The sequence below is a fragment of the Cyprinus carpio genome, chromosome A7, assembly GCF_018340385.1.
Source record: "Cyprinus carpio isolate SPL01 chromosome A7, ASM1834038v1, whole genome shotgun sequence".
NCBI lineage: Eukaryota > Metazoa > Chordata > Actinopteri > Cypriniformes > Cyprinidae > Cyprinus > Cyprinus carpio.
The window spans coordinates 6,516,589-6,537,601 of NC_056578.1; the positions used below are offsets into that span (position 1 = coordinate 6,516,589).

General features: G+C 34.2%; 1 protein-coding gene across 3 annotated transcripts in view; it reads left to right on the forward strand.

Moving 5' to 3' along the window:
* The window catches only part of LOC109067753 (phosphofurin acidic cluster sorting protein 1-like), a 43,600-nt gene that overhangs the window by 10,635 nt on the left and 11,952 nt on the right, over positions 1-21,013 (forward strand). For 2 of the 3 annotated variants that reach the window (XM_042759419.1, XM_042759420.1), the window contains exons 2-10: positions 14,038-14,125; positions 15,310-15,399; positions 15,473-15,598; positions 15,680-15,824; positions 16,003-16,091; positions 16,881-16,958; positions 17,316-17,375; positions 18,356-18,516; positions 20,023-20,116. In XM_042759419.1, the coding sequence (XP_042615353.1) occupies positions 14,038-14,125; positions 15,310-15,399; positions 15,473-15,598; positions 15,680-15,824; positions 16,003-16,091; positions 16,881-16,958; positions 17,316-17,375; positions 18,356-18,516; positions 20,023-20,116 (931 nt within the window). Of the gene's footprint in view, positions 1-7,790; positions 7,833-14,037; positions 14,126-15,309; positions 15,400-15,472; positions 15,599-15,679; positions 15,825-16,002; positions 16,092-16,880; positions 16,959-17,315; positions 17,376-18,355; positions 18,517-20,022; positions 20,117-21,013 lie in introns of those variants that run through there. The other variant, XM_042759421.1, reaches the window with a different exon arrangement.

Below are 21,013 nucleotides of genomic sequence, written 5' to 3' on the forward strand. Positions count from 1 at the left end.
GTTGAGGACGTGAAGGAACAGACTCGTCCTGCCCGCGAGCGCTGCTGAAGACGGGACGAGGGTTATTACGGAGGAGCGCAGAGCTTTGTCCAAACGGGTGCAGGCTGCGGCTCTATTGTACCGCATCCATTAAATACCCAACGAGCCAAATGTCAGCTGTGCTCGTGTGTGTTTGTGTTTCACCACCTACTTTCCTTTCATTTCAGCCTATTATATAGTGTGTGTGTGTGTGTGTGTGTGTGTGTGTACAGTGTCCCCATTCCTCTGGCTCTTTACGTTGATGTGTTTATGCACGTATGACTGCATATTTTATTCGTGTCACTGAACAAACTGCATTTATCACATTCAGTTTCAGTATATGAAGTATGTATTCATGTTTTTAATTGGCTTTTATTTTGTATTTTAATTTAAGTTTTTGTACTTTGGTTTTCTATATTTCTGTATAATTTGTTAGTAAAAAATTATGTATTTACCATTTCTGTATAGCTTTTACCAGTTTATTTTAGTTTCAGAATACTGTTGTTGCTTTTATTTTATTTTATAAAAATTTTAATTTTAGTTAAAGTTTTAGCAATTTTGTAGTAATAATGTGATTTTTACATTTTTTTTTTTAAAGATTTCTATACAGCTTTATTTTTATTTTAGTTTTAGTAATTTTAGCATGTAAACTAATTTCAGTTTTTAAATTTTTATATTTATATTTTATTTTATTTCAGATTTATTTCAGTTACTCAAAAATATTTTTAATGCATTATTAGTAGTACAAGTTTTTTTTGCGTTTTTTTGTAAGTAATTTTTGAAAATATGTTTGCACATTCAGTGTGTGTGTGTGTGTGTGTGTGTGTAAAGTTTCAACATATATCACAGAAATCCGCATTAAAACCAAGAGGAAAGAATGAAAATAAATACAATTTGTTTAATAAAAGTATAAAATACTTTTCAAAAAAGTACTGTTAATTGGGCATATTTTCCTGTGATTGCGTGTGCGTGTGTGTGTGTGAGGTGTGGATCATCTTGGCATCTGCACATGATTTAAACTCTGCCAGCTTTGGCAGAAACAGGAGCAGGTGTCGTCATGGAGACCGCCTGGGATCTTTTATCTTCTGTCAACCTGTTCACATTTACACACACTGCAGAAACCACACTCCTCGTGCTGGCCATCGATGCAGCTTGTTTGTTTCTCAGTTGTGAGGGTTTGTACCGGTGTTTATCTTGTTCTTTTATAGTGTTGATGTTCTGATATGTGTCAGAAGAATGCAGTTCACAGCTGAATGCAAGTATGCACTGCAATGAGGGCTACTATAGCATTTCTGCTACAGTCAGTTTCTCTCAGTGTTATATTAGTATTGTCTATATTCTAATGAGCTTTTATATTTTTCAGTTTTATATTTGAATTTGAATATGATTTAGTTGATTTTTTTATTTTAAATGAAGCGAGAGGAGCAAAAGTAAAATGTATGTATCTACTACTCAAAAGTTTGGGGTCGGTAAGATTTTTATTTTATTTTTGAAAGAACTTTTTTTATTTTTGTAAAGCAATATAATTTAATAAATTTAGATTTTATATTGACTTCTATTTTAAAAATGCACAAATTGAAATTTTGTCTTTTCTATGTTCACAGTTCAGAGCTTTAACATCATTTGTCTTCATTTAAGCTCACCAAGTCTGCGTTTATTTAATCTAAAATACAGAGAAAAAACAGTAAAATTATGAAATATTTTTACAACTCAAAAGAACCATTTTCTATGTGAATATCTGTTAAAATGTAATTTATTTCTGTGATCAAAGCTGAATTTTCAGCATCATTCCTCCAGTCTTCAGTGTCACATGATCTTCAGAAATCATTCTAAGGATGATTTGCTGCTCAAGAAACATTTATGATTATTATCAATGTTTAAAACAGTTGATGGAATGTCTTCTTTATAGAATAGAACATTACAAAAAGAAAAAAACACGCACACATTATAAATGCCTTTACTTGTTATTACTTTAAAAAAATAAAAAAAAATTGTTACTGACTTCAAAATATTGAAAGGAAGTGTTAAAGTGATTGAAGAGCAGCTCAGTTTAATACAAGAGGAGACTGTTAGAAACTGAGAGCTGGTGCATAAGTTGTGGTATGTGCTGCATGCGTACCTGCATGTGTTTGTGTGCACGCTCATGTGTATGTGTGTGTGTGCGTGCTTGTTTTTCTGTGGCTGAGTGAAGTATGCGATTGTGAAACCGTGCGAGCAGAGACACGGGGGAGTCACTCAGAGCAGAATGTTGTTGCTCAGCTCTCTTCTGTCATGTAGAGGAGCATCAGCTTGATCTCGGATATTTCTTAGAGATATAAATAAAAATAGACCCAAATCTGTCAGTAATTGACATCCATTAAGAGTATCGAGCCATACTCGAGCACGTGGAGCAGCTCAGATGATTTGATGAGAAGTGTTTGAGTTCATAACGAGGTCTTCTGATTGCAGACTTTGGTGTTTGAGTAAATATGAGCCCACTGTGTTTCCTTCTGAAGCTCTTGAGAAGAGTCTTTTCAGATTACTGCTGTACTTTAACATCAAAGAACAGGAGACTTCAGAAAACTCTCCATTCGCTAATTATATGTTATATTCCAAAAATGAGATGGAAATGATATCTCATTAGTGATTTTTCTTTGCTATGAACACACACACACACACAAACATGTCAGGAGGAAGAGTTGGAGGAGTTAGGTAAGAGTTGCAGCCCTTCAGAAAGTGTTATTGCGTGTGTATGTGTATGTGTGAATGTGCAGAATCTGGATTGTGTCAGTGGGTTTTGTTGTGTGATGTGGGGAAATGGATTGTGTCTGAAAAACACAATGGGTGGGAGAGAGAGAAAGATTGTGTGTGTAAGAAAATGTGGGTATTTGTTTGCTTAGTCTGCTTAATAAATGTGAAGTGTTTAATCTCTGCAGCACCCAACACTCCTGCTATCTTCCTTTGGTAGTCAATTGTTGTTTATCTCTGCTTTGCCCGATGGTTCCTGTTTTGTTTGTTTTTTAGTCAGTTGTTTGTTGTTAGTTGTTTGGGTTATTTTTTGTCTATGATAATTTTGTAATTATTGACATTAGAGTATCACTCACTTTGCAAAAACTAACAAAACAGTTCTTCAGAGTCTAAAAGGTTCACTGCATGATTAAGCCTATTAAAATAAGTTATGAAATCATTTGAGTCAGTGATTCAACGATCCATTCATAAAGACGTTTCTAAATGGATCAGCCATTTTGACGGAATCGTCTGAGTGAATGATTCACTGAATCACTCATTAACACAGGGACTTGCCCCACCTACTGGTGGTTTAAATGGCGTGTTTATTTATTCCTGACCGGCCTGAACCAGCCACGGTTCAAGCACAAAAACACACTCAACAGTTGGGCTGGGTATCGTTCAACAGTTTTGATACCTTTACTTCGATACTGGTTCCTGAACGATACTTTTTCGATACCAATTCTGTGAAATCCATTTTAACAAGATGACATTACACATTACCACAAAAACATTACCTCATAAAACTATTTATTTCAGTTTGTTGAGGTTTTTACAGACTCAGAGACATTAAATGACCAAAACCCTCATTAGATTGCAATCGGAGGTTATCACGAACACTCGATGGTGGTTTAAAGTGAGGTTTGAGTAAAAGCATAGTATATAAATATTATAAATGGTCTTATGTGGCATGAGGCTTATGTGGCCTCTCCAGAGCCAATCACTGATTTTGGAACATAAAGCATGCTGCATGCTTATTGGCTCACTGACTTTGATGAGATTAACCCCTTAAGTATTGAAATTTTGTATCGAACGACAAGACATTTTTTGATACTCGGTATCGACGCAATTCGGTCTGTATGGTTTCATTATGATTCTCGAAAAAAATATATAATAATCAAGATATATATTTTTTTGTCAATATCGCTCACCCCTAGTTGCTCGAGTGTATTGGACGTTGCATCAGGGACCAAGTGAAAAAAATCCTGCACCCTCAAGTCTTTGTGATATCCACCTTTCCTTCAGTCTGAATCTGTGGGGTTCGTTTGGAAATCATAATTCCTGACAGCTTTGGAAAGTAATGGCACTCCTCAAATGAAGAGAGATGAGTTTCATGCCCAGGTTTAACCACTAAACACACACACACAGAAATAAATTAAAGCTCCAAGAAATGATCTGCATCAACAGCATATTGATTTTCATGCGCAAAGAACGTAAACAAACTGAGTCAGTCTCTCTCTCTCTCTCTCTCTCACATACACACACACTGTTCTCCACGGGGGTCGACTGATGGCCTATTGTCTCCACAGCATGACGACTGAATTGCAGAATAATTTGATTGTTCCCATGGGGCTCAAACACACACAGAGTGATTCTGGTCCAATCAGCCGCGCTCTGGCTGTCACCTTCACTTGAACCCGTCTCAGACACTTCAATCTCAGTCATTTACACACGCTTGAGCCGCTGATCTCAGACCTGTCCTGAGCATCAGATGATGATGATGATGATGATGAAGTCTCATCAGCCGTAATGTAAATTCTGTCATCATTAACCCGTCTGACTCTCTTCCGCCGGACTCATCAGGAGTGATTCTGCCTGTTGTGGAGTGTGAGTTAGATGTTGAGATGTTTGTGCCGATCATCGGATGGCGAGGGAAATTCTCCGATCAACCCATCAGCACATGATGTGACACAGAGAGATGGCACGAGCCGACAGAAAGAGGAAGTGGCAAAATGAGTGACAGATTCATTAAGTACTTAATCTTCCGTGACATCACATCCTGTTCACTGCCTGATGAAATCGACTGATGTTGAAATTTTGCTGTTGACACGAGTCAGTTCTGATATAATGCTAGTGCAGGTTTTTGCAAAATATAATTATTTGTAATTTATGTAATGTATGAAATATACATTATATTCAAATATTATATATAATATATATTGGTTATTGACAGCAGTTTAACACATCTCTCTCTGTTTGTTCGAGATACCAGCTCAGAGCTAAACTGCTAATGAGAGGGAGCTGAATCAATTCGCTCTGTATTGAAAAAAGAAACTGGATCACACACACACACACACACACACACACACACACACACACACACACACACACACACACACACACACAATGACAATAGGTTTGGCTCAGTAACAAAATTAAAACTCAGTAACTTAGTATTGATCGTAAATCAGTACCTTAAAGGGACAGATCACCAAAAAATGAAAATCATGTCATCATTTTTTTATGGTGGAAGTGGCCTAGTGGTTAGAGAGTTTGACTCCTACAAGGTGTGTGTTCACGGTGTGTGTGTGTTCACTGCTGTGTGTGTGCACTTTGGATGGGTTAAATGCAGAGCACGAATTCTGAGTATGGGTCACTATACTTGGCTGTATGTCACGTCACTTTTTTATCACTTTATTTACTTATTTTAATGTCGTTTCAAACCTGTATGACTTTGTTTTGCGGAGCACAAAACATATTTTGAAGAACGTTGGGCTCTAAACACCTCCACTGAACATAAAGCACTGCGACAGTTTCAGAATGTATTATTTTTTCATTCCACAGTAAAAATAAAGAATATGTAGAAACATTTTCCCTGTTTTTGGTGTATGTATGTGTAATTTATTATGATTTGTATAATTAAGGAAGTTTTCTGTGCTTGTATACATTAGTCGTCATCATCTTCTTCCTCCGCTATTGAAGTCTTTGGCATCTCATGGAACAGCTTGCAGGACAGTGATGAAGTTTGGCACACAGGTAGAGGACAGTCTGATCATCAACCACTGCAAATTTGGAGTCTCTAACTCAAACTCTCTAGCGCCACCAACAGGCCAAAGTTGCACTTACGTTGATGCTAATAACTTTTGAACCGTAAGGGCTAGAAACAAAATTTGTCATTTTCTGTAATGAATATTTTCCCGCCATTTTGAATTTTCTAAAAAACGACTTTTTCGAACTCATCCTATACGATTCGTCCGGTTTTCACTAAGATCGGCTCCGATCATCTGCTGATCTTCTCCAATTTTCACAGATCATATGACCAATTTATACAATAGCTGATGTAAGTCTCTCATGGTCAGCATGGTGTATATAATCTGAGATGATCTCTGTTACACAATCGGAGATCTTTAGTAGCAATTAGTTTGTTTATTCAATTCTGTATCAATGCTCTGAGTATTTTTGTTGTCAGACTGTGGTGCATTGATGCAATTTTGCCTAAACGTTAGCTTTGTTTTGACTATTTAGGACAGAACAGACACCGTCTGGAGCAGTTGAATGAGTCCATGCTAATCACGTCTGCTCTCATTTCTAATCAGCGCTGTGTGTGTGTGTGTGTGTGTGTGTGTGTGTGTGTGTGTGTGTGTGTGTGTGTGGTGGAGACCAGTCAATAGTCATAGACGACTTCAGTGCTGATATGATGCAATAAAGGTTTGTCTGAGTGTTGGATGTAGTTGTGGGATTAGAGGAGAGATACTGTCATTAGCTCAGCATAAAAACAAAAGTCAATGGAAAGTCCCACTGTGTGTGTGTGTGTGTGTTTAGCATCGGCAGCAGTGTGTTCTAGTCCTGCAGTTTCTCTGTGTCTGTGCAAGTGTGTGACCTGCATACTAATCACACTCTCTCTCTCTCTCACACACACACACACACACACACACACACACTTTCTCGTCTGTAAGGCTGATGAGGATAAAGCTTCTCTCTGCTCAGTCAGTTATGTATTTATATTATATCCGCATGCATATATAACACACACACATAACATTATCATCAGCTCGCACTTGATTTATGGGGCTTCACCTGTAGATCTTTAATGAGCTCTTTTTGTCTAAAAGACAACAGGAGATGATTTGTGTCTCAGGACGAAGCTCCAACACGTCTGAGACATTTGGCTGATTGCAGTTTGTCCAAAAACTCTTAATGGTCCGAAAGCAGGTTTATTAAACATATTTTTATGTATAACATGTTCTTCTGTCGTGGTGAGATGTGAATGGGGCCGCGTTGGTTTATCTCAGGCGTGATGAACGTGTTACTGATGGCTAACATGCTGGCGTTTGCTCTCTGCGTCTATCTGTGTGCGTGAGGAGAAGAACAGAGCAGGAAGCGAAAGACTATGAGAAAGAGGATGAAAGAGAGGCGCAGAGGGAGGGAGGGTCTCTTCTGCATTTTGACAGCTCCATTTCCTGCCTCTAGTCATTTCCCAACCTCATAACAACCTCAGCACTGAGGACAAAGACTGCTTTCCAACACAGAAGATTCTCAATGTCTGTGATATACGAATTATTATTATTACTGCAATAATATTTATCTGGCACGACACAATAAAACATGGTACTTTATATATTTGAAAATTATGCACCACTACATTTAAATAATTATATTTTGTAATTATTGTTTTGATTATTATTATTATTATTTTATCTGCCATAATAAAATATCATTATTTATATAGTTGAATTATGTAGAGCAGCATTTTAACTAATATTTAATATTTTTCAGTAGTAGAGTTGCTAGTTTAATTAGTTACTCCCAAACCCTGGCGTTAACACACACTCACACGCTAATGACTCTGTGCTGTGTTGTTCGTCATTAATTTGCACTCGCGAGAGGCTCCCCGGGACCTCGTGGGGATCGGGTGTTTAGTGTTTGTAATGTGTGTCGGGTGTTAGCAATAACGTGTGAGTTTTCCCGGGGCGCCGCTCTGGTTCAGCCCGGAACATCCGCGCGTCTGCAGAGGCTTTGGGCACGATTTTATCAGGAAACGTTTGAGTAAACACCAAATGGCTCGCGGAAACGGCAGCCGATGGCAGATATTTCCGTGGGTTCAGGATGTGAGTGTGAGGCGGGGGTTAAACGGCGCGCTGCGGGCGAGTGTCCTGAGAGCTGTTGATGATGGTGTGTTTGTGATGAACGGATCAAACGCTGAGAGTAACTCTGGTTTTGGACGGCTGTCAGAGCGTGGCCCTCGAGGGAAACGGTTTGTTTGGATTAGGCAGAACGGCCCGGTGCTTCAGGACAGCTGCGTCGGGCTGATTAATGGATTGGGCTTTATCCAGTTTGTTTGCTTTGAGCGTTTAATGGTGTCTGGATCGGGCCAGAGAAACACGGGCGTCTGTTGGGCTACTGTGATGCGCTTTAATGTGCCGTAATGTGACTTTAATAGGAAATCACACCCTGGCAGCGATTAATCGGCGCTCGAGCCGCTCTGGGTGAGCAGAGCTGTGTTTAGCGATGAAGCAGTCAGGAGGTTGTGTTAAGGATGCTTGTGTAATTAGGTTGATTTCAGGTCATGTCCATTACACAACCAGATCATGATCACTGTTAGATTGTTAGAAAACACTAAATAAAGCGCAGCCTGATGAAACCCTGTAAAGAAACAGTCAGTTCACCTTTAAAGCACACCACTGAGAGAAAAAGATGTAATACATTTGTTTATATCAGATATTTGTAAATGTTTTAATGTATAAAAAATTTATATTTAGATTTTCTTTAGATTTTATATTTATACACACATGCTCACGTCTGTCTGTCTGTCTGTCTGTCTGTCTGTCTGTCTGTCTATCTATCTATCTATCTATCTGTCTGTCTGTCTGTCTGTCTGTCTGTCTATATATACCTTCTATATATACTGTATATATGTACACACACACACACACACAAACACACACACACATAATATAGATATAAAATATTGTATATCTTTGATAACAGTGATAAAATTGAAAAATATTGTTGATACATGAATTAAATGAATTATTGTTTATTTCTATATGTATGTTATGTATTTAGGTATGTTATGTATATATATATGTATATGTGTATATATATATATATGTATATATATATATATATCATATATATATATATATATAGATATATATATATATGTATATATATATGTATATATATTATATATATATATATATATATATATATATGTATATATATGTATATATATATATATATAATATGTATATATATATATATATATGTATGTATATATATATATATATATATATATATATGTATATATATATATATATGTATATATATATATTCCAATAAATAGAACACATTTAATGTCCAAATTTTCTTTTTTTATATGTATTTGTTATATTTACACACACACACACACACACACACACACACACACATATATATACATTTTTATCAGATTATTTAAATGTTTAATCTAAAAAAAAAGAAATCAGATTATTTGAAAGTTTATTTTTCCTTACACTTATTTCAACATAATATATCAGATTTGTTTTTTAAATACTTAAATACTGTTTTATTTTTTTTTGTTTTATGATATTTTATTATATAATATTATATTTATTATTTTCTTTTATAATATTTTATTAATCTGTTGATTTATTTACGCATTAGGACACTTATTTGGGGCAGAACAGAGCAAAATAAAAGGTAGAAAATACTGGGTTTTGATGAGAAGAGACAGCGGAGGATGAGGTCAGTGAAGGAACAGTGAGTATGAGGGTGTGTGTTGAGGGAAGACAGGTACTCCAGAGACGCTGGCACTGAAAACACAGACAGATGTGTGACAACAAAGAGCCAATCACCTTCCAGGAGCAGTGTTTGTGCTGAAGGTCATGGAAAATCAGTCATGTAATGAGAGGCGCTGGGGAGTGTGTGTGCGCACGAGTGTGTGTGTGTGTGTGTGTGTGTGTGTGTGTGTGTGTGTGTGTGTGTGTGTGTGTGTGTGTGCGTGCATGAGTGTGTGTGTGTTGTGTTTTTTTTGTGTGTGTGTGTGCACGAGTGTGTGTGTGCACGAGTGTGTGTGTGCGAGTGTGTGTGTGCACGAGTGTGTGTGTGTGTGTGTGTGTGTGTGTGTGTGTGTGTGTGTGTGTGTGTGTGTGTGTGTGCACGAGTGTGTGTGTGCACGAGTGTGTTTGTGGGTGTGTGTGTGTGTGAGAGAGTGTGTGTGCATACACTTATAAATGTGTCCTCCTTGACAAGGTCAGATGTGCGTACAGGAGTGTGTGAGCAGAATATGTGAAGAAGCTTCATTAAGCCTCATTTACTGACCGTTAGCATGTTGTTCTATGATGATATCAGCATGTGATTTATGATATTTCTACAGGAATATGTTTTTGAAAGATACCTTACAGGATTACGCTGGGTTGTTTTCATTATCACAAGTTTCCCACCATTTAAAAACTATGTAAATGTAAACCTTTCTACAGATTTATAAGAATCAGCAATACTGTTTCCAGACACATGTAATATATAAAGATGGATAGACAGATAGATGTATTATTATTTATTTATTTTTGTATTTCTTTATTTATTTACTTTTTTTGGAGTTATTTAATTTATTAAGTTATTTTGACTGATGTATTTACTTTTTACTTATTTATTTACTTGTTGATACTTTGACTTAATTTTTTTATTTTAACATTTATTTATTTGTTGACTTTAATTTTTACTTTATTTATTTTTAACATATTTTATTTTTGACTTTTTTTAGTTCCTAGACTTATTTCTTAAATTGCTTTTTGACTTATTTAACTGATTTGTTTCAAGTTTTTTATTTACTTATTGCCTAAATTATTTATTTTAAACATATTTTTACATATTTTTTTATTGAGTCATTTTCATTTTTAAATCACGTGGGTAATGCGTAACCTGAGTGTCGTGGTGCAGGCCGTTTCGACAGCTGTGCAGCTCTTTCTAGTGTTATTTTTGAAGATTTCTTGTATGTGCATAAACAAAAATACAAGCTTCGCATTTCTTTCTCCGAACCCTGCGGTGAGTTTCTGCTGTCGTCTGCTGTGCTGCTCCTGTAATGTCTTCTGACAGCAAGCGAAAGCGTCACACTTTATTCAGCCTCCGAGTGATCAGATCTCGTAGATGGTTTTCAGACTAATCAAGCCGTACACACACATGCGCTCGCACAGCTGCGGTGATGGATGACATGTGTTGTCTGTAGCTGAAGGGGGTTTGACAAACAGCTGTAGATCACAGCGCTGGACCCTGACCTCTGACCTCTGTGCGACTGAAAAAAACCAACAACATTTAAACACTATTGTTAAAAAGTTTGGGGTCAGTGAGAAGAAATTACTACTTTTATTCAGCAAGGATGCATTTTTTATATTTGAATTTATGTTATATAAATTTTTTTTTTTTCAATTGATTTCTATTATAAATAAATGCTGTTCTTTTGAATTTTCTATTCATCAAAGAATCCTGAAAAAAAAAAATGGTTTCCACAAAAATATTAAGCTTCAAAAACAGTTTTCAGCACTGATAATAAATGAGTATATTAGAATGATTTCTGAAGGATCATGTGACTCTGAAGACTGGAGTAATGATGCTGAAAATACAGCTTTGATCACAGGCATAAATTACATTTTAAAATATATTCAAATAGAAAACAGTTAATTGTTTTTCGACTCTTTTTTGCATATTTGTATTATTACATTTTTAGTTTTGAATGGCATCAGTAATGCAGCTATGCACCTTTTTTGTTAATATTATTTATGAAGAGTTTTGCATGCAAACAAACACAAGCGTCACGTTTTCTTCCAAACCCTGTGCTGAACATCCGTGTTTGAGCAGTAGTGCTACATGTCTGAAATAATATCGTGCTAATATGTGTGTTAGAAGCACTGTATTGTTTTAAATGTAATAATATATCTGTGCTTGTGCTTCAGAAAGAATATACTTGAGGTTCAACCAAACACTGCAAACCAGAAGCGATCTTCAGAAGCTCAGCAGTGTTTGTAGTTCATCTGATCTTCATCTAAACTTCAGCTTCCATTGAGACTTTATGAACCATGCAGCTTTTATCTCCAGCTTTATGACTGTAATAACCTGATTTATGGAAGATAAACCCGTGCTGAAGGTGTGACGTCCTGTAAATGCAAACACACACACACACACACACACACACTAGCGGTTAGGATCATTCATTATTAATCAAAGAAAGCAGCTCGAGTGTTCAGTGTGCTTGGGTCTGTGTTTCTGAGAGTTTGTCCATGCTGTGCAGAAACACACGTCCATCTGCTGGATATTTCGTACGTCGAGTGTCTTTAATATGCATATTATCCCGATGCTCGTTGTCTAAAACTGACGTCGCTCTTTAATATTAATAGAGTGTGCTGTGGTCGTGTTTCTCGCACTAAAAGCCCCGTTGGCTTGTATAACAAGCGTTTAGCTGCAGTGTTTGCTGTCCGAGCGGTTAAAGCTCCCTGAATCCTGATGACTGACTGAGCCTGGGTCTCCAGCTCCTCCAGCGGTTCCCGGAGCGCGGAGGCTTTCTGCTGCTGGTTATCACGCTGCTTTCTTGCTTTTGTTGCCGTGTACGTTTCACAATGAGTTCTTGTGACTGTGCCGCAATAATCAAACCCACTGCGAGTGATTCTAGAGCGTTGTAATAGAGTTAAATAATGTTTAAATACTTGAATCTTATGTTTTAAATTATTTAAAATGGTATATATGTAATAGTAGCCACATAACATTTAGTGTAATTAAATTAATATAATATATATTTATTTTATATATATATATATATATATATATATATATATATATATATATATATATATATATATATATATATATATATATATATATATATTTATATATATATATATATAATATATAATATATGTGTATGTTAATATATATTTGTTTATAAGGATAAAAATGTTCTAAATACAAGAATTTTTTTATGAACTATCACTTTAACAGTAAGGTGTTATTGTTGTGTCTTATTATATTAATAATCATAATAATTCCAGTTAAAAACAGAGTTAATTCCTAACATGTAATATGAAAACATATTTTGATCTTATGCTTGATATTTGATTGATATATTTGAATGTCATACCAAATAATTTTAATTAATAACAACAACAAAATATTTGAAATAAATAAATATTAAATTATATATATATATATATATATATATATATATATATATATATATATATATATATATATATATATATAATTTTATTTAATATTTATTTCAGAAAAACTGCATAGTTTATACATTTTATATATATGTATATGTATATATATATATATATATATATATATATATATATATATATATATATATATATATATGTATATATATATATATATATATATATATATATATATATATATATATATACACACACACAGTATATATAATAAAATAATATATAAACATTGCATTTTTTATATATTTAATATATATGAAATATTTTATCAAAATATAAGTAAAAACATGACATTAGAGATTGAAGCTGTATTGGCATAATAAAAAAACATACACAAACACACATACTTAAATAATATATTAATTATTGCTTATATATGAATAAGCTAACCTTAGTTCATCTTTGCTTAATAACAGAATAAATTATTTTAAAATTATAAATATTTAAATTTAAATATTAAACATGGAATATTTATATCAAAATATGACTTTGGCTGTTTCATCTTTCTTGTGTTTCGTTCTGCACTTCCTGTTTTTAATATCTTTCTCGCACTGTGAATGAACAGTTGTGAATTGAGTCATGAATATTTTTGAAGTGACTGAGAGATGCGAGATGTGTAGATAAAGATTAAACATTTAAACACAAACACCTTTTAATTTACACACTCCCACGGTTGATATGAAAATAAGTTGAATGCACTGAATGCTGACATGTAAAACTGCACGTCACCCGTCTGAGGTGTGTGTGTGTGTGTGTGTGTGTGTGTGTGTGTGTGTGTGAGTGAGAGAGAGTCAGATTGTCGTCTGGTCAATAGCTGGTTCAGGTTGTTATTGATGCGTATGGCAGAAGCTCTTGTCTGAAGAGCCTGTATTTCAGGAGCCGCTGAGAGTGTGACTGTAAATAATGCACTCGCTAACCTTCCCTGACCCTCAGAAACGACACACGCGTGTTCATTGATTCATGTGCTGTTATTCTGTCTCGATAAAGCCACGCTTCACCACACCACTAAACTGCATCAGTCCCGTTAGAATTGATTGAAAGCTGTTATGATATTGTGTCATGATGTATTGAATTGTGTGGGCAGGCTCTTCAATCTGACTCTGAAGAAGCTGGTGATGCTGAAGGAGCTGGATAAAGATCTGACGTCTGTGGTCATCGCTGTCAAACTGCAGGTGATTGATTCTTTCTCTCATTCTTCTCGCTCAACATTAAACATAAATCAACTCTGTTCACTTAAATGCACATTCTGGGCATATTGTGAACGAATGGTGAAAAGACAGCAAAATAACATCAACCAATAATATCACAGCCCACTTTTTATGATCCAATCGAATCCTGATGGATAACCTCAAGTCCCGCCCCAAAATATCACTCACAGCAAATTCTGTTTCTATTAAAATTACAAATAAGTGTGAGTATTTTTTTAGTATTATTTTTAATATTCAATTGATTTTTTTCCCCGTTATTTTTTAAGAAATTAATACTTTTATTCAGCAAAGATGTGTTAATTTGATTAAAGATATTTGTAATGTTACAGAAGATTTGTATTTCAAAATATTTTTGTTTATTTTTTGTACTTGTAATTTGTTTATTTAAAACTATTTAAAAAGATTTCTGTTTTAAATAATTTATTTAAATTAATTATATTTTATTTGTAAGTATTATTTATTTAATTTTGATTGAAGAATTAGTATTATTTAGTTTAATATTTATTTTATTTTTTAAATATTTGTTTTTTATTTTAAATATTTTTTGTTTATTTTTTTATTCAAAGACACATTAAACTGGCAGTAAAGACATTTATAATGTTGCAAAAGATTTCTGTTTCAATATATTTTTTAATTCGTTTTTTATGCTTTATTTGCAATTTGCAATTTAGCTATTTGGAAAGAAATCATTATTTTTCCTCAGCAAATATGCATTAAATTGATCAAAAGTGACAGTACAGTCATTTATAATGTTACAGAAGATTTCTGTTTCAAATCATTTTTATTTATTTATTTATTTTGAATAATAATAATCAGAAATGTTTCTTGAGCAGTAAATCAGCATATTAGAATGATTTCTGAAGATCATGTGACACTGAAGACTGGAGTAATGATGCTGAAAATTCAGCTTTGATCACAGAAATAAATTTCATTTTACTATATATTCACATAGGAATCAGTAATTTGAAATTGTAATAATATTTCACAATATTACTGATTTTACAGTATTTATAATCAAATAAATGCAGCCTTGATGAGCACAGTCCCCTAATTGTGTTTTGTGCTCTCTAATGCAGATCTGGAAGACGAAGCGCTTCCCGCGTCTAATGATGTTTATTCACCATCTGTCCTCTCTGTTTCTCTTTCAGGGCTCGAAGCGAATCCTCCGTTCCAATGAGATCCTGTTGCCATCGAGCGGCCAAACGGAAACAGACCTGCAGCTCACGTTCTCCTTACAGGTGAGTGTCAGCAGTCTCTTGACGTCCGTATCGCCCCAAACAAACACTCACAGTCGTCTCTGTCTCCTCTCAGTATCCGCACTTCCTGAAACGAGACGCCAACAAGCTTCAGATCATGCTGCAGAGGAGGAAGAGGTACAAGAACAGGACCATCCTGGGCTACAAGACGCTGGCGCTCGGCCTCATCAACATGGCTGAGGTGAAGCGCAGACGCAGCACAGCTCTGACTCCTCAAGTGTCAGTGGCTCCTCTGTTAACTGATGATTGCTGGTGTTGTCAGGTGATGCAGCACCCGACGGAGGGCGCTCAGGTCCTGGGTTTGCACAGTCAGCTGAAGGAAGTGTCTGTCCCGGTGGCTGAGATCCGGGTTTATTCTCTGTCCAGTCAGCCCATCGACCACGAGGGACCCAAAGTCAAGATGAACGGTGAGAGACGAGCGACTTTACTGCTTAACCTCACTTTACCTCACTTACCTTGCTTTACCTCATTCTGACCAATCAGAAGGAGGTATTCCAGAGTCATGTGACTGTAATCTGCAAGTTCAGTGTAAGTAAAGTGAATAAAATGAATGTATAGTGTTCCTCATGGTTTTCTTGCGCTCAGATCGTTCTCCAGACATTGATAACTACTCGGAGGAAGAGGAGGAGAGTTACTCGTCTGAGCAGGAGGGCAGCGACGACCCCGTTCATCATGTAGGTCCACTGTGTGTGTGTTTAATCAATTATTCAGTTTTTAATGAATACATTTATCTTTGAATACAAAAAAAAATAAATTTTATAAATTTTTTATATTTTTATATTTAAATATTTTTAATACATTTTTAATTAATTCATTTGAATTAATTTTAATGAATTAATTATTTACAAATATTTTTTAAGTTATTTAAATATATATGCATTTTAACATTTTTATTAAATGAATTTTAATATTTAAAATACTTTATTCAATTGATTAAATGAAACTGTTTTAATAAATTACTTCTAAATATATCTAAAAATTGTTTTTTTTTTTTGCTAATTATGCTTCTTCGTTTTCTAACATGTTGAATAATTTTTTTTTCTATTTAGACATATTTCTCTAAACTAACAATGAGCAACCATCAAAACAGCCACATTGGTTTCAGATAGCGTTTTAAAAATAAATATTTGCATATATAAATATTTGGGATAAATTAGAGCATTCTGGAAAATTAAGTGTACGATCTTCTATGATCCATTAAATTTATTCAGCATAATTAAATGTGCATAATGAACCAATGTAAACATACGATTCAAAACTACACTTGCAGAGGTTTAAATACATTTCTAAGAATTTTATATTTCATTAAAATTTATATTTTAATTACAATTCTGCGTCCTGTTTGCTACTTCAATTCATATTATTTGAAGTGTAGTGTATGTATGTATATATGTGTGTGTGTGTGTGTGTGTGTGTGTGTGTGTGTGTGTGTGTGTGTTTAATGGCTTATGTGTACATTTCAGTATCTAGATGATGAAGAGGACGAGGTGAGGAAGAAGAAACCCAGACGCAAACTTACTTCCAACGCCTCCATTACTAGAGTAAGTCTCACACACACACACACACACACACACACACACTGCATTAATGAATATGAACGACCTCACTGAGCTCCATTTAACACACACCATTACCATTAAAGAGGTCACTTTTCTAGCATTTTATCTTAGTTAAAAAATAGATAAATAAATAAATCCGACATTTTGATGGAATATTTGTCTTCTGATTTTATTCTCCATAACTACATGCTCTGATGAATCATTCACAGTGTGATCAGGAATGCGCATTAAGTCTGAAAATAGGCTTAGATTTGATTTGATGTTGACTTTAAGCTCTATACTGGTACAGTATTTGTCTGAATTGTGTTGTAAATGTTTTATTGTTTCTTCTCTCTCCAGCAACCGAACATCAAGCAGAAGTTTGTGGCTCTGCTGAAGAGGTTTAAGGTGTCAGATGAGGTAACGTCTGCTTTCTCACTGAAATATGACTGTGATCACGCTGCTGTGACCTTATTATTTTCTGTCATTCTCACCTCTGTCTGTCAGTCACACCTGAACATTCGCACCTGGCCCGAAAACAAAAAAACGGGAAAATACAAATGCATTTTTGGTGCACTATCACTTTAAATACTGGAAAGATTAGAAATGTTGCATGGCACTAAAAGTACTCAAACTTTAAAGGTTTATTTATTTATTTATTTTTAAAAACTTGTTAAAATTGATCATTTATTGACCCTCATGTCAAAAACTAAAGCAAAATCTATTTAAAAACTTGAAATAATAAGATATAATATTAGATGAAAAACTTGAGAAATTTAAATGGAAATTGGAAACATTGCCTTGGCAACTAACTTAAAAATAAAATAAGTTCAAGATGAAGTACTAAAATGACTAAAACTGAAAAAAAGTAAATAATAATAATTAAGCTACATTCAGTTCATAACAGTAATACCAGGATTTCATGTTCTCATACCTTTTATATATAGATTTATTTAAATAAAATTTGTAAATAATTTTAATTTTGGAACAGACTATCCCTTTGAAAACCTATGAAAACTAAAAATGCTGCCTTGGCAACTAACTGTCATAAAATAAGTTTAAAGTGAAGTACTAAAATGACTAAAACTGAAATGCTAAATAGAAATATAAAAACTAACTAATAAAAATGACAAAAGCACATAATAAATTAAAATGCAAAATATAAAACTAAAATTCAGTTCATAATAGTAATGCCAGCATTAAATGTTATTATACCTTTAATTAAATAAATTTTTTTTATAAATATTGATAAAAATGTGTTTTATTCAGTTCATTCTGGGAGAGATGGGAGAAATATGAATTTCTTGAATCTGAGCCTGCTGCTCTGCTGTCGTATATGGAATATCAGTGTATTTGAATCTGCAGGTAATGAGTGAAGTGGTGTGTTGTGTGTGGTGCAGGTGGGTTTCGGGCTGGAGCACGTGTCCCGTGAGCAGATCCAGGAGGTGGAGGAGGATCTGGACGAGCTCTATGACAGTCTGGAGATGTACAACCCCAGCGACAGCGGGCCGGAGATGGAGGAAACCGACAGCATCCTCAGCACTCCCAAACCCAAACTCAGGTAACACACAGCTGTGTGTCTGTTTGTGTGCGGCGCCCCCTGCTGCTCACAGCACAGCCTCTGCCCTCATTCCCTCACGCTCAGCTGCTGCAGAGAGCTGGAGCTGTGCTCACAGAAACTTACACAGTATAAACCTGAGAGTTCCGCTCCTGGCTTCTGATTGGCTGAGACACGTTCGAAGCTGTTACTCTACAAACAAACACCTTTGTTTACGTTTGTGTGTTGCTCAGTAACTACTTTGTTGGAACCACAACTGATTCTAAAGCTGCGTCCTCACTCCACTCCCACACAGCTTTTTAGGATTTATTTAAACAGTTAGGATGATGAAGGAATAGTTCAGACAAAAAGTAATTATTGTCATCATTTACTGACCCTCATGTCACTCCAAACCCATGTGACTCTTTCTTTCTTTCTTTTTTTCTTTCTTTCTTTCTTTCTTTTCTTTCGTGAAACATAAAAGACGATGTTTTGTGGTTAGGAACCAGTGTTGTTATTGTTAACGAAAACTAAAATTATTAAAATTGTCTTTGGTAATTGAAATAAAATATAAATGTTAGATGAAAAACTTAAATTAAAAGAAGAAAAAAAAAACAAATGTTGCTTTGGCAGTGTTATTTTCATTTTTAAAGTACTTAACTCAAAATAAAACTGAAATAAAAATAGATTTAAGATAAACAGAAATATACAAACTAGGAAAAGTCACAAAAGCAGATAACATGACTAAAATTAAAATCTGAAAATCCAAAGATCGAAATTCAGTTCATAATAGTAATACTAACATTGTGTGTTCTTATACCTTTTATTTAAAACTTCTTCAAAATATTTATAAAAATGTGTTTTTAACATACAACACGCTGGTTTAGTTGTAGTTCATGTCTTGATTTGAAGGAATTTCTCAACTTTAAAAATGAAACAATACATTTAGTTGTGTTAACATGCAAACTGTTAATGTTAAATAAGTTACAATATGGTTACGATGTATTGTAAATATGAAATCCAAATTCAATACCAAATATCAATATTAGATGGAAAAAAGTTGAACTACTAAAATTAAATTAAAACTAAAAATTAAAAATAAATGGAAAAAAAACTTTTTTTTTTTTGTTTATATTATTAATATTATAAATATAAAAAAATTTTGAATGTGCTAATAAATACTAATTAATGAAATTAAAAGGAATATGCAGATTCTGAATGCATTGATATGAGGCATCAGACAGAGCAAAAATCACCATAGAAGGAGATCATAAGATGTGCTGAAGTTTGTTGATCTTTTGGATGTCTGCTGTGTTTGTAAGACAGTAAAGTGTGAAGCATGTATTTGAACTGAGACTGAAGGATCAGTGTTCACTTAAATCATGAGTTTTTTTGTGCTCCTTTAATCTTCGATCACAGAAGATGGTTGAGTTTTGAACAGAAATGAGTGACCAGTCAGTGCTGTTGAAACAACACACTCTTTGTGTTTTTATGTTTGAACAAATCTTTCTCTCCGTGTGCGCTTGGCAGGCCGTTTTTTGAGGGCATGTCCCAGTCGAGCTCTCAGACAGAGATCGGCAGCTTGAACAGTAAAGGCAGTCTGAGCAGAGACCCCTTCAGCCTTGTGAGTACCACCACAGCAGCAGAAATCATCACAAAACAGCCTCCTCACACAAACCCAAACTGAGATTTCTGACCCAGCGGTTCTTTTTAGCAGTGTAAAAAGTCTATATTAAACTGAGACAGAAGAAAGTTTTTTAACATCAAAACATTGATAAGATAATACGTCTTTATTTAATGTATCTTTCCTCTCTGTAGCCACATGTCCTTTGAAGGCACTAAAGGACGTTTTTGTCTGTTTTGGTATATCAGGGCGAGCAGCCGGCGTCAGATAAACTCAAACACTGTCTGAGACCGACGCCACATTAAAATATCAGTTTTATTTACTGAGTTTTTTTTTAGTTGGATGTAGACCACTAGTATTGTAGGAAATTGGTTCAATCTTTTTTTTATATATATTTTTGGTTTTCACTTCAATTCTAATTAAAGTTTTAGTAATTTTGTTTTGTATTTTTTTTTAAATGTCTGTATGGCTTTATTAATTCTTATTTATTAGTTTTAGTTTATTTAGTTTTAATTATTTTAGTACTTTAAGTTTATTAATTTGAATTTGTTAGTTTTGGTTTATTTTATATTATTTTTCTGTTTTTATTTCATTTATATATTATATGTATTTTTTAATTGATATTTTGTATTAATATTTTATTTTATATTTAGTTGGATGTAGACCACTAGGATTGTAGGAAATGGTTCATCATTTTTTGTTCTCCTTATATTTTTTATATGTATAATTTTAGTTTTTACTTTAATTCTAATTAAAGTTTTAGTAATTTTTGTTGTGTTTTTATTTTTTTTATATGTCTGTATTGTTTTATTACAAAGCAGCATTACAGAATTTTCTGTAGCTGCTTTGAAACAATGTGTATTGTGAAAAGCGCTATACAAATACATTTGAATTGAA